The sequence below is a fragment of the Schistocerca gregaria genome, chromosome 11 (assembly GCF_023897955.1).
Source record: "Schistocerca gregaria isolate iqSchGreg1 chromosome 11, iqSchGreg1.2, whole genome shotgun sequence".
Lineage (NCBI taxonomy): Eukaryota > Metazoa > Arthropoda > Insecta > Orthoptera > Acrididae > Schistocerca > Schistocerca gregaria.
Genome location: NC_064930.1, coordinates 61697134 through 61711828, shown reverse-complemented (window position 1 = coordinate 61711828; position 14695 = coordinate 61697134). Strand labels below are relative to the sequence as shown.

At 41.6% G+C, this 14695-nt stretch overlaps 1 protein-coding gene across 1 annotated transcript in view; it reads right to left on the bottom strand.

Moving 5' to 3' along the window:
- LOC126295160 (zinc finger protein 664-like) overlaps positions 1–14695 on the bottom strand; it is a 175940-nt gene that overhangs the window by 37823 nt on the left and 123422 nt on the right. Inside the window, exon 7 of the mRNA XM_049987456.1 lies at positions 4737–4774. Within this exon, the coding sequence (XP_049843413.1) occupies positions 4737–4774 (38 nt within the window). The remainder of the gene's footprint in view (positions 1–4736; positions 4775–14695) is intronic.

The following is a 14695-nucleotide window of genomic DNA, read 5'->3' as shown; positions in this document are numbered from 1 at the left end:
CACTTCAGCCGTCTTCAGTGATTTTGCTGCCCAAATACTAAAAACTCATCAATTACTATTAGTGTCTCGCAACAAAAGTGACCTGGGGCGGGTGTTGAGTCCTTGGGTAACAATGTAATTCACATACTGACATTAGAGTGGAAAAAATATTTCCCAAATTTGTTCAAACACATGAAAAAGCCTATAAATTTCAAAGGCAAATATTTGAGAAACAATAAAAGATTTGTATCAGAAGGATCTTTTTTTTAAGTGTCCTTTGTATGTTCATTAGTAAGACGTTTGTGAGATGATGTAAGTTTTTGTAGTGAGTTTGGCATGCCATATAACACAGCTCACTGAATAAGTATGCCAACCCGAGGAGACATTGCATTAATACTGTGTTATGCCACCTCTGATGACTATGGCCTCAGTCGGGTGAGGGGGAGAGTTTTCTTCACATATGCCATTCCTATCGGAGGCCACTCACTCACGATAGGATGCCGTAGAACTAACAAACTGCACGGATGTCGACTGCTAGTGTTTCAAATAGACAGACACGTTTTCAGTGGGATTAAGAAAGGGCGCTTGAGTGTTAGTCAAACGATGAATGTATGGGTGCGGCCCTGTGAACACAGCCGTCGCCACTTGGATAGACAGAATGTCCACAACATACTCATTGCAAAAATTCGGAGGAAGGGAATATGCTCGGTTACTGAGAACGTCAAAGTAAACATCTTAGTTACTGTAGTGTATAACCTGAACGATTGTGTCTCAAGTCACAGTATGAAAACCACCCCTAAAATGGCACAGAATTCCTTCCAGTCTGAACAATAGGTTCCACACAGTGCAGGTTAAACACATCACCGTACTGTCGGTGCACTCGATGCCTCGATTCATTCGAAAAGGTACAAAATGGCAACCCATCAGATCACACTATGTATCTCTACACTGTCCAGTTCCTGTGTTGTTTGGTCCACTGAGGACGTGCAGTTTTAACTGCTGGTGTGAGTGACAGTGTTTTGAAAAGTGCCAGATTCCAGACATCCAGTTCAATGTTTTGAGCTGCACCAGCATTCACTGACAGCAACAGTTCCTGAAGCTGATCATAACTGGCAAGGTGTGCCACTTGTCTTTGGTCATTGTCAGTTAGGATATTTTTACAACCACCGTTCTTATGCCGTGTTACACTGTCTCTTGTAAACAAGTTGGTCAGTCCGTGTCACAACGCCCGCAAATTGGGGAATTTTGTTAAAAATGTGGTCAAACGTGATATTTCCTACGTGCCATTCTATCACATCCCCGTGTCTACCATCTTGCTGCACTGATTCTGTACAATCGACTGGCACACACACACCATTTGATGAGAGACATTTTTATTTGTGTAGGTAAAGACAAGGGTGGTTTTTTCTTTTTCTTTTTTTAAATTTACTGGACTAGCATCAAGGACCAGAATGAAGCACATGCTAATCATCAGTGGCCCTATGTAAGGTGCATAAAAATAATATGTAAGTGATATGGCTACAATTATATTATCTGAGCTTGGATGAGTTTACAATTAACGTGTATTTTGTGTTGGACTGTTCAGTACTTAGTTGCAGTTTACTTTTAAGCCTTCATAGAACTTTTCAGATGTTTTATTAATTTTATATTCTTTCTCACACATTCTCATATGATTATAAATGAGGCAAATCGTGCTTTCAAATATGAGACACATATTTTGTTGGCAAAGATGTCGCTTCTTGTATATTTTTCTTATTCTTCAGTTTTGGTAACATGGGCTATCTCTATGTTCCTTTCACCCACTGATAATAATAATAATAATAATAATATATAAATATAATTGATATAAAAGTAAAATGTGCACATTTTAATTATGTTCTGCTTAAAAGGTTGCTTCATCTTTCGATGAGGATATTTGTAAAAGTTTTAATAAACTCTTTATAGTATTAATATTTACTCATTTTCTTTTATATCAATTATATCCACACACATAAAAATGGATTTTGTACATCTGTGTGTTTTTACAAATCTCCTAAACTACTGGACTGATTTCAACCAAATTTGGTACAAATATCTCTTACTGTCAGATGACAATCTTTTGGGGATTAGGACCATCTACCTAAGAAAACGGGTCAAGATTTGGGTGAACAAGAAGCATAGACCTCGACACATGAATTCCTACCCCAAAACGAGAGCATTTAGCAACTTGCAGCAAACTTCATACATAATTTCAAACCTTTACAAAGCTTTTTTCTTGCTGACATGCCTTACAAAATGATGAAAGGAAAAATGTTTACCATTTATCACTTTTCTCTGTTTATGTAGTAAATGTACCGCATGGAAGCACATCTATAAAGAAACACCTAAGAAATGCTAGGTTTCTCTGCTAATTTTTATATATTTATTAGCAATGGGAGAAAGAAACGAAGACCACACACATTCCAGGATGGAATAATGACAATATTATGAAAAGGATAGATTGCCACTCACCATTTACTGGAGATGTTGGGTTGCAGGCAGGCACAACAAAAAGACTGCTAAACAAGTAGGCTTTCAGCCACAAGGCCTCCTGAAATGGACAATATACACACATACACATTCATGCAAACGCAACTCACACACACAACCACTATCTCTGGCTGCCAAGGCCGCCAGACTGTGAGCAACTGTGCACAATGGGAGAAGTGGTCGGGTTGGTGGGGGTAAGGAGGAGACTGGGGTGGACAGGGCAATAGGATAGGAATGTGTGCAGCAACATGCTGCTTATGGGAGCGTAAAGGGACAAGGTGATGAGAGGGTAGGGAAGCGAGGTGCAGTCGCGATGTTAAATGATGGGATGGAGAGGGAGAGGGGCTGAGAAGTAAACAGACTGTGAGTGTATTGGGAATAGAAGGCCGTGTAGTGCTGGAGAGAGAACAGGGAAGGGATAGGTGGGTGACAGATGATGACTAACGGAGGTTGAGGCCAGGAGGGTTATGGGAACATAGGATATGTTGTACAGAGGTTCCAACCTGCGCAATTTCTTCCTATCGACAGTAGCTTTTCTGAGTTGTGCACCTACCCCTTTCCCTGTTCACATATCACACTCCACAGCCTCCTATTCCGCAAGTCTACCCCCAGTCTTTTCACTTCTGTCCTTTTCTACTGCCCCCCCTCCCCCCTCTGGGCCCTCTGTCCAACCTCCAGACTGAACCTAGCTGAACCACCCTCTCTCCACCTCAACCCTGCATGCTCTCACAAGCAGCACTTAGCACTTTACCAAAAACTTCCTGGCAGATTAAAACTGTGTGCCCGACCGAGACTCGAACTCGGGACCTTTGCCTTTTGTGGGCAAGTGCTCTACCGTCTGAGCTACCCAAGCACGACTCACACCCTATCCTCACAGCTTCACTTCTGCCAGTACCTCGTCTCCTACCTTCCAAACTTCACAGAAGCTCTTCTGCAAACCCTGCAGAACTAGCACGCCTGGAAGAAAGGATATTGCTGAGACATGGCTTAGCCACAGTCTCCGGGATGTTTCCAGAATGAGATTTTCACTTTGCAGCAGAGTGTGCACCGATATGGAACATCCTGGAATATTAAAACTGTGTGCCAGACTGAGACTTGAACTCGGGATCTTTGCCTTTCACAGGCAAGTGCTCTACCACTTCGCTGCAGAGTGAAAATCTCATTCTGGAAACATCCCCCAGGCTGTGGCAACGTCATGCCTCCGCAACACCCTTCCTTCCTGGAGTGCTAGTTCTGCAGCTTCACAGGAGAGCTTCTGTGAAGTTTGGAAGGTAGGAAATGCGGTACTGGCAGAAGTGAAGCTATGAGGACAGGGTGTGAGTCGTGCTTGGGTAACTCAGACGGTAGAGAAATTGCCCGCAAAAGCAAAGTTCCCGAGTTCGAGTCTCAGTCTCGCACACAGTTTTAATCTGCCAGGAAGTTTCATATCAGCGCACACTCCGCTGCAGAGTGAAAAATCTTATTCTGGAAACACCCCCAGGCTGTGGCTAAGCCATGTCTCTGCAACATCCTTTCTTCCGGGAGTGCTAGTTCTGCAACGTTCGCAGGAGAGCTTCTGTAAAGTTTGGAAGGTAGGAGACGAGGTACTGGCAGAAGTAGGGCTGCGAGGATGGAGCTCAGTGGTAGAGCACTTACCCGCAACAGGCAAAGGTCCCGAGTTCGAGTCTCGGTGCTGCACACAGTTTTAATCTGCCAGGAAGTTTCATATCAGTGCACACTCTGCTGCAGAGTGAAAATCTCATTCTCGATGAACCCCCCCCCCCCCTCCCCCCACCCCGGCCGCAGCCCAGCCTACTCCTTATTCCCACCATCCTCTAGCTTCTCCCAACATGCCGCTTCCACTCTGTGGCCTCGGCAACTGAAGACCGTGTGTGTGTGTGTGTGTGTGTGTGTGTGTGTGTGTGTGTGTGTGTGTGTGTGTGTGTGTGTCTACTTCCAATGAACGCCTTTCTGGCCGAAAGCTTACATGTTTAGCAATCTTTTTGTTGTGTCTGTCCCCAAATCGAAGTTTCCACTATATGGTGAGTACCAATCTACCCTAATACTTCACAAGCATTCAATATATGTATCATATTTGACAACAAATGAAATTCCAGTTCCCATAAGTCGAGCACCCGGGTCTCGATACAATACCACTTTTTTACGTACGCAAAGGCAACGAGCTACATCTGGCAGGCAAGCACAAGCCACAAACCACCTACTGGCACTAGCTAACTGCAGCCTACAGAGAGAATAAGTACGGGTCTTACCACGAACCGTCTGACGCTGCCCCGACAGAATCTTCTTGCTGAAACAATGGTAATGAGTGTTTAGATGAGATGAGATGTTTGCGTCTGAGGCACTGGCGGGTGTTTCGATGTAGTAAAATTTGGAGGGTAAGTCGAGTGATAGGCCTGGTGCAGACAGCTTGTCAACATGCGCACACATTGTTACACCTACGTCACTCAAACATTATGCACACTCACAGAACAATAAACAAAATAATGTTCATACAGTGTTTATCTCCTTCTGTAGGATTCAGATTAAAGTTATAGACCGTGATGGGAAGATATTTAACAATCTGCCATCAAACAAATCAAGAAACTGGGAATCATTATCAATTCAAAAATTATACCTCATTAGCCACCCCTTGCACAAATTAAGTGATTATCAAGATTCGAGGATTGAACAGTCCCATTAGGTACATGGCAAGTAAATCTGCAATGAGAAATAGTGTATTGCAAACTATTGTTACAGATGTAGGTAACTATTTTCTTTGAAAAATTCCAATGTAATCAAGTAAACACCAGAAACAGCAGCTATTTGGTACTACTGGGGAAGAAATAGCTTTTGTTAGGCTAGCAGTTTTCTTGCTGATTTATTAGATTATATTTATCTGGGATTAGCAACAATAGTATTAATCAATATAGTGATAGTTTATTTTGAATACTAGGGACTCGTTTCCCTGTTTGATGGGATTTGTGGAATGCAATGAAGAAAAAAAAAATGACAGAGCACAGCAATGAAATTAAAAATGGACTGCACACCTAAAATCGGCAATCAAATGTTTTGAAAACCTGCGAGCAACAGGTGATGACTTAAAGACAAACTCACTTCAGCAGCAATTACACTACTATGCTGGAGCTTTGGCACAATATTTTTGACAACCAAATCCACATTGCAGCGACTACAGCTGTTATACAAAATACATGAAATATATCTGCAGCTGCAAATACGGACAACCGTCAGCTGTTGCAGGCATGTGGGTGACAACATGTGGAAGTATGGGCCTGGTTGTGAGAGGTGCTCTGATAACCTAACGGTAAAGCAACCACTTGCAATAAGTGGGAAATCCAAGCACGAGTCCCAATCTAGAACAAATTTTCAATGTCGTAATTATGCGCCTGATGGTCGTCTATATTTGCAATTGCAAAAATATTTAATGTGTTGGAATATATATTGTCCGAAGTTCAAATTACAACTGAGGCATCTTTTGTGGTGCATTATTTGCGCACACATTATTGGGCTTGTCCACTTCAGAACAGTTATATAGCCAAACTACGGTATCCCACACTCTGACAAGCAGATATACACTCGCAGTGCAAATAATGTGATCTTCTGTGACATTTAAAAGAAACTGTGTTACCAAACCCAGAAAGAAAGAAAAACCGGTTATTCAGAGTAAAAGTGATGCAGATCCATAGTAGATTATTTCTCACTGGAAACCTAAAATATATAGGTATGTAGTACACAGATGATCCAAAGCATTATGACCATCTGCATAACACCTGTTGGTCCATTTTTGGAATGCAATACAGCAGCGATTGTGCGTGACACAAGTTCAGTAAGTGCTTGGTGGATTTCCAGAGGTATGTGGCACCAGGTGTCTACAGACAGGTCACAAAATCACTGTAAATGACAAGCTGGTAATTTGTGGGTGCAGAGCTGGCACTCAATAGCATACTGCATCAGGTTCAGAACAGGTGAATTTAATGACCACGACCTCAATGTAAGTTCACTAACAAGTTTCTCAAAACACTGCAGCTCACTCTGGTCTTGCGAAATGGGCACTTATACTGCTGGAAAATACCACTGTTGTTGGCAAAGACATTCTACATCTACATCTATATCTACATCTACACACGTACTCTGTAAGCTATCGTCTGGTGTGTAGTAAAGAGTATTATGTACTACTACTTGTCATTTCCTTTCCTGTTCCACTGGCAAACAGAGCAAGGGAAACACAACATGCCTCTGTATGAGACCTAATTTCTCTTCTTTTATATTTATGGTCCTTACGCGAAACGTATGTTAGCGGCAGTAGAATTCCAGAATGAGATTTTCACTTTGCAGTGGAGTGTGCGCTGATATGAAACTTCCTGGCAGATTAAAACTGTGTGCCCGACCGAGAACTGTGAGGACCGGGCTTGAGTCGTGCTTGGATAACTCAGTCGGTAGAGCACTTGCTCGCGAAAGGCAAAGGTCTGGAGTTCGAGTCTCGGTCGGGCACACAGTTTTAATCTGCCAGGAAGTTTCATATCAGCGCACACTCCGCTGCAGAGTGAAAATCTCATTCTGGAAACATCCCCCAATCTGTGGCAAAGCCATGTCTCCACAATATCCTTTCTTTCAGGAGTGCTAGCTCTGCATGGTTCGCAGAAGAGCTTCTGTAAAGTTTGGAAGGTAGGAGACGAGATACTGGCAGAAGAAAAGCTGTGAGGATGGAGCGTGAGTTGTGCTTGGGTAATTCAGTGGTAGAGCACTTGCCCACGAAAGGCAAAGGTCCCGAGTTCGAGTCTCGGTCCGGCACACAGTTTTAATCTGCCAGGAAGTTTCATATCAGTGCACACTCCGCTGCAGAGAGAAAATCTCATTCTGTTTCTCAATGGTCTATTCTTAAAACTCCCATTAGGGAGGAAGTACAGGACATGGAAACATTCCACAACAGACTGGGTTCTATTACTTAAGAGACTTCAAGCCACTCACGTATCTGGGAACCTATTGCATATGCTTGTGCCTTTGTTAGCAGTCTGCAATGGGCCACCGTGTCAAATGTTTTCTGGAAATCTAGAAATTTGTCTGTTGCCCTTAATCCATAGTTCACAGTATATGACAAGAGAAAAGGGGAAGCTGCGTTTTGCATGAGTAATGCTTTCTAGGACTATGCTGATTAGTGGACATAAGCTTCTTGAACTGAGAATCTGTTCCATGGATTCTGCTGAAAACCAATGTTAGGGATACTGGTCTGTAATTCTGCAGGTCTGTTTTTTACCTGTTGTATAAACAGGAGTCGCCTGCGCTTTTTTCCAGTCGCTGGGGACTTTGCGTGGTGTGGGAGATTCATGATAAATGCACGCCGAGGGCCAAAACCAAATCGGGATTCCATCTGGAGCTGGCAATTTATTTGTTTTCAACTTATTTAGTTGTTTCTCTATGGCAGCAATGTTTATTACTACGTCGTCCACGCAGGAGCCCGTTTGTTGGTCAAATGACGGTATGTTTGTACAATGCCCTGCATAAACGATTTCTTAAATGCAAAATTTAAAACTTTAAAACAATGGGAACTTCAGGTAGGAGTATCAACAATGTAGGAAAAGATAGATTGCTATTTATCATAAAGATGATACATTACGTTGCAGACGAGCATAATTAAAAGACACTTACACATAAGCTTTTGGCCGCAGCCATAATTGGGAAAGAAGGAACACACACCATTCATTCACACAAGCACGCGCAACTCGTGCACACGTGACCGCCAAATCTGACAGCTCAGGCATTCTGACCCGAGCTGCCAGATTTGACAGCCACATATGTACTGGTGAGGTGTGCTTGCTTGTGTGAATGAATGGTGTGTGTTTCTCTTTTTCCAAAGGACGCTGTGGCCAAAAGCTCATGAGTAAGTGTCTTTTAATTACGCCTGTCTGCAACTTAATGTGCCTTCTTTACGGTAAATAGCAATCTATCTTTTTCTACACTGTTAAATTTAAAACTTTGGCTGTCGTTTTGTTATCTCCAACTGCCACACCAGACTGGTCAATGACTGACTGTATGGAGGTCTTATGCCCGCCTAGCGATTGTACATAGGACCAGAATTTACTTGGGTTCTCTGCCAGACCTTTTGCTACGGTAAGACGGTGGTAGTTGTGTGCTTTTCACACACGCACAAATCTCTACTGACCTTTGATTGCCTTCATTTGTGTGTTCTCTTTTGAACCAAGAGTGCAGCAACCTCTGCTTCCTCAGCAGTTTCTGAATCTCGTTGTTAAACCACGGTAAGCCTTTTCCATCCTTAATCCACTTGCTAGGTACATAATTCTCCAGACCACTATTTATAACCTGTTTAAACCTTGGCCATAATTCCTCTGTGTCCATCTTATTGTACTAAATTATATCAATTCACTGTCTAAGTGAGATGCTAACAACTGCTTATCTGCTCTTTCTAGCATGGACAGTCTCCTAGACTTCTTGACTTATTTATTAACTTTTGTAAGCACAGTCGCTATAACGATATCACGATTACTAATCCCCTTCTCTATACTGACACTGTCGATAAGGTCCAGCCTATTTGTAGCTACAAAGTGTAAGATATTTCACTTGTGTGGGGCTACTGAACTAGCTGCTCAAAACAGTATTCAGAAAACATGTTCAAAAGTATTTCACACAACTGTGTCTGGATGACCCGCAATGAATCCATAGACATCCCTGTCTATACTTGATAGGTTGAAGTACCTCCAACTAGTGTTGCAAAATCGGATATTTACATGCTACTGGCCATGGACTTTCTTTGGACGACTCTACAGCTGTCACAGCAGAATTGGAAGGCCAGTAGAAACATCCAACAATTAACTTAGTTTCACCTAGACTTGTTAAATGCGACCAGATAGCTTCACTCTCATGTAATAATAAGCATCCCTTGCATAGAGAAACAACTGAAAGAGTTGGAAACAAGCAAGTTGTCAGGTCCAGATGGGCACCCAGTCAGGTTTTAATGCATTGGCCCCTTACCTGGCTTGTGAATCTCTTGCCCAGTGGACAAAGGGATGCAATTGGCCCGCAATAACGTTCATAAAGTCCACAACTGCTCTTGTGTCTTTGACTACTACCACAGTTTGCAAGAAAGCTCAGGCGAGTGTCCCACGTGACATAAACACTGTACCCGCTGGTTTAGATCCACAGTTTAGTGAAATGTCAAAGCAGTTGTTCGCACAGATGACGGCATACCTGGACATTAACGTCGACTGGGTGACACGTATCGAACGATCCAGATTCAATCTCAATTATCTCATAGTCACTGCAGTCATAGCTGATGATTTCATACAGTCAAAATGGGAAAATGTAGGGGATGTTTGTTGCAGAGAACCCCGTTCAAAAATGTGCACCGAACGTTGTGCCCTGCCTGCACCAACATCATATCCTGTCTTCAGATCTGCCACAGATTGCAGTCTATCCTCCTTTATGGAGAGGACAAGGCTCTTACCTTCACGTTCTGTGGTGAGGGGTGAACATCCGATGATTTGTTGCTTATTCGCAATTTCACCGTCCCTCATCCTCTCTCCACAGATGCTCAGAGCAGTAACAGGTGAACAGCCTTGCTGTTTGCAATTTTATAATATGACGACATGATGGAGACCGTGGCTGTTGTTTGAAGACAAATGTTGATGGTGTTTCAGAGGGATCTGGTTGTCAAGGAGGTGACACCAAGCAAACAAAGGATGGGTAACAAGTTAGCTGTTAATTGTATATCACATCACAGGTTTGCATCACCAAAGATCTGCACATGGAAAGCGCCACCAATGAAAAGACAAACAAGATGTGCAGACAATTCTTACAATGAACGGCTACTTATTTTATGTTGTTACTGTCTAATCCCTCCGTGTCAGCAATGAAGTTCACAAATGACTGGCAAGTGATGTATGCACATAAGAAATAAATAAGGGATAGTCTCTTGTAAGAATACGTATGTTTGAATGTATTTTATCCAACTGAATGACAGAAGCAAAGTAGGTAAAAATTAGAGTTATAATTCTGAATGTACAGGGGGTATTTAAAGAGGAATAGAAAATATTTTAGGTGCTGAGTGTATAGTCTAATTTTCATTGGTTACAGAGATAAGTTTTCAGTTTGCAAGACGGTACTCCTGGTTCTACGAGTTTACCAGCTTGGTGGCCTCTGCTTCCCTCCTGTACACTGTATGGTCTGTACAGATTTTTGTTTGTTTTCTATAACAGAATTTTTATGTTGTTCACAGTTTACAAAACCTTCCGAACTTTCCATGCCAATCAACACCCTAGATGATTTTCAGAATGTAAATCTGACCAAAAATCAATTCTGCTACCTGGTGTCCAAGGTTTTAGTTAATCATGCCTTTTCTGTTATTGTGAAGATATTTCCATAGAAATTTTCATGCCCTGGCACATATTTCTTTTATCGACCTGAGAAGTGAAATACAAATTTTCATAGCTTTAGCTTTCATAATAATAATTCATTTTCAAAAAAACTTTCACCCAATATTTGACTCCCTTAGCGGTTAAAAAAAAATAAAAAGGCTGAAACAGGTTTTTTTATTTCTAACTGTAAAACAAAACAACAGTTTTTTTAGCTCTAGCTTCAAAATTGCCTTAATAGCAATACATTTTCAAAAAGCCTTTCATCCCCTATTTCACCGTATTAGAAATGGAATTTCACACAATCCCTTCTTAAATGATGCTTACAGTATAAGATCCATATCCTCCCCAAATTTCACGTTTCTATCTTTAGTGGTTTGAGGTGGACGATGACGGGTCAGTGAATCAGTCTGGTCCCTTTTACGTATTAAATTTCCAAAAATAGTGGAATACGTGGTTTTTTGTTTCAAAATGAGAAGCCAAACACCAATTTTCAAAGATTTAGCTTTCGAAATTCTTTCGCAAAGAAACATTTTCATACGACGTTTCACGCTTAGAAGTTTAATTTCTGAATAAAGTGAAATGCGTAATTTTTTTTCGCCCCGAGCAGACAAGTCAAACACAAATTTTCAATGATTTAGCTTCAAAAATGCTTGCATAGTAAAATATTTCCAAAAAATTTTCATCCCTTATTTCACCCCCTTAGGGATTGAATTTCCAAAAACACTGAAACAAGCATTTTTTTTTTTAACTTCCAACCAACAAGTCAAATACCAATTTTCAGCGCTGTATCCTTAAAAATACTTTACTAGCTTTTTAAAAATAATTTATTTTTAAAAAAAGTTTCACCCACTATTTCACCTCAATAGGTGTTAAATTTCCCAAAATAATGGAACAATTATTTCTTTATTTCTGACCAAGAAACCAGATACCAATTTTTGTTGGTCTAGCTTCAAAACTACCTTAATAGTGACATAGTTTCAAAAAAACCTTTCATATCCTATTTCACTCCATTAGGTGTGGAATTTCAAACAATTGATTCTTAATGAAGCCTACAGTATAAAATCAACACCCTCTCCTGTTTCAAGTTTCCATCCTTAGCGGTTTCAGCTGGGCAATGATAGTCAGTCAGTCGCGCCACAACCTTTTATACAGGATGAGGCAAAAAGACATTAACATTAAATGGTTCTCCCCCTTTAGCTTTTTGCCTCCAACGAGGTGAGATCCCCAGCAGTGGGATCAACTTTTTTGAAATCAACTGTACAGTGATGTAGGGTAAGATACAAGTTATCACACACCCTGCATTTGGGAGAAATTGATGAAAAAAATTCAGAATTTTGCGTGACACAGTACAGCTTTAAAAACAGAAACATTAAGCAGTCTGTTCTTGTAGTGTGATGGTTAAGATACAGTCCTCACATGGAAAACATTATGGATTCAAGTCTCATCAGGTGCTCTGAAATTTTTTGTTTTTAAATCTTTATCAAAATGAATTTGATCGTTATTTTTATTCAATTAACTGATTTAAATGTAGGTTACTTTTTTACTTCTATTTCATTAGTATGTTATTTTAAAAATTAGAATAACTGTTTCAATTGCTCTCATTTTTTTCTTCCCATTATTCATCTTCTACACAAAATCTTCGTGCATGTGAATTTAAGTTTTTTATTTATCTGTCATAATATTTAAACATGATGTAAATAAAATAGAAAGAAACTTCCACATGGGAAAAATATATTAAAAACAAAGATTCCATATCAAACGGTCCCTTCCCTACACCCTAGGCCTTCGTGGCAAACGAATCTGCTCCAGTCCTGAATCCCTGAACCATTACACCAACAACCTGAAAACAGCTTTCGCATCCCGCAACTACCCTCCCGACCTGGTACAGAAGCAAATAACCAGAGCCACTTCCTCATCCCCTCAAACCCAGAACCTCTCACAGAAGAACCCTAAAAGTGCCCCACTTGTGACAGGATACTTCCCAGGACTGGATCAGACTCTGAATGTGGCTCTCCAGCAGCGATACGACTTCCTAAAATCCTGCCCCAAAATGAGATCCATCCTTCATGAAATCCTCCCCACTCCACCAAGAGTGTCTTTCCGCCGTCCACCTAACATTCGTAACCTCTTGGTTCATCCCTATGAAATCCCCAAACCACCTTCCCTACCCTCTGGCTCCTACCCTTGTAACCGCCCCTGGTGTAAAACCTGTCCTATGCACCCTCCCACCACCACCACCTACTCCAGTCCTGTAACCCGGAAGGTGTACACGATCAAAGGAAGAGCCACGTGTGAAAGCACCCACGTGATTTACCAACTGACCTGCCTACACTGTGACGCTTTCTATGTGGGAATGACCAGCAACAAACTGTCCATTCGCATGAATGGACACAGGCAGACAGTGTTTGTTGGTAATGAGGATCACCCTGTGGCTAAACATGCCTTGGTGCAAGGCCAACACATCTTGGCACAGTGTTACACCGTCAGGGTTATCTAGATACTTCCCACCAACACCAACCTATCCGAACTCCGAAGATGGGAACTCGCCCTTCAGTATATCCTCTCTTCTCGATATCCGCCAGGCCTCAATCTCCGCTAATTTCAAGTTTCCGCCGCTCATACCTCACCTGTCTTTCAACAACTTCTTTGCCTCTGTACTTCCGCCTCGACTGACATCTCTGCCCGAACTCTTTGCCTTTACAAATGTCTGCTTGTGTCTGTGTATGTGCGGATGGATATGTGTGTGTGTGTGTGTGTGTGTGTGTGTGTGTGTGCGCGCGCGAGTGTTCACCTGTCCTTTTTCCCCCCTAAGGTAAGTCTTTCCGCTCCCGGGATTGGAATGACTCCTTACCCTCTCCCTTAAAATCCACATCCTTTCGTCTTTCCCTCTCCTTCCCTCTTTCCTGAAGAAGCAACCGTTGGTTGCGAAAGCTAGAAATTCTGTGTGTGTGTTTGTGTGTTTTATTGATTGTGTCTATCTACCTGTGCTTTCCCGCTTGGTAAATCTTGGAATCTTTGTTTTTAATATAATATTTAAACATTTTAAATAACCCAGCAACTAGCTACAAAACAAAAGACAAAATAATCTCCTCATACTGACTGTGCAAAGACATCAAAAATGTATTTTTCATTATAAAACATACATTTTTTTGAATGGTGATTTAAAACAAGCTGTTACCATGCTGTGTAGAAAATAGTGCAGTTTAAGATTTAATTGAAAGGAGAGAATATAAGTAAAAATAAATCCCAATGAAATGGTGGTGGTGGTGGTGGTTAGTGTTTAAGTCCCGTCAACAACGAGGTCATTAGAGACGGAGCGCAAGCTTGGGTTAGGGAAGGATTGGGAAGGAAATCGGCCATGCCCTTTCAAATGCCCTTTCAAAAGAAATATCCTGGCATTTGTCTGAAATGATTTAGGGAAATCACGCAAAACCCAAATTAGGATGGCTGGAGACGGGATTGAACCGTCGTCCTCCCAAATGCGAGTCCAGTGTGCTAACCACTGCGCCACCTCGCTCGGTTTCCAGTGAAATGAGGAATACAAATTGTGAAGGCAATACATGGATGAATATCCATTGCATTCAGAAATTCCTGTTACAAACATCTAGGGCTCATAGAGAGGAGGGAGTACACAACATTTTGAATAGGAACTCATGTCCAAAAATGTACCACTTCCATTCTACCACAGTTTCAGTTAAGATGTGTATCACATCCTGGTATATAATAGGGTAGAAAAGATTTAACTCCTATGGATTACTACTTGTGGCGTCGTATGCGAACTTTAATACACGAGACTCCTGTAGAGACGGAGGAGGAACTGCTCGCCCAAGTTGTGGCTGCTG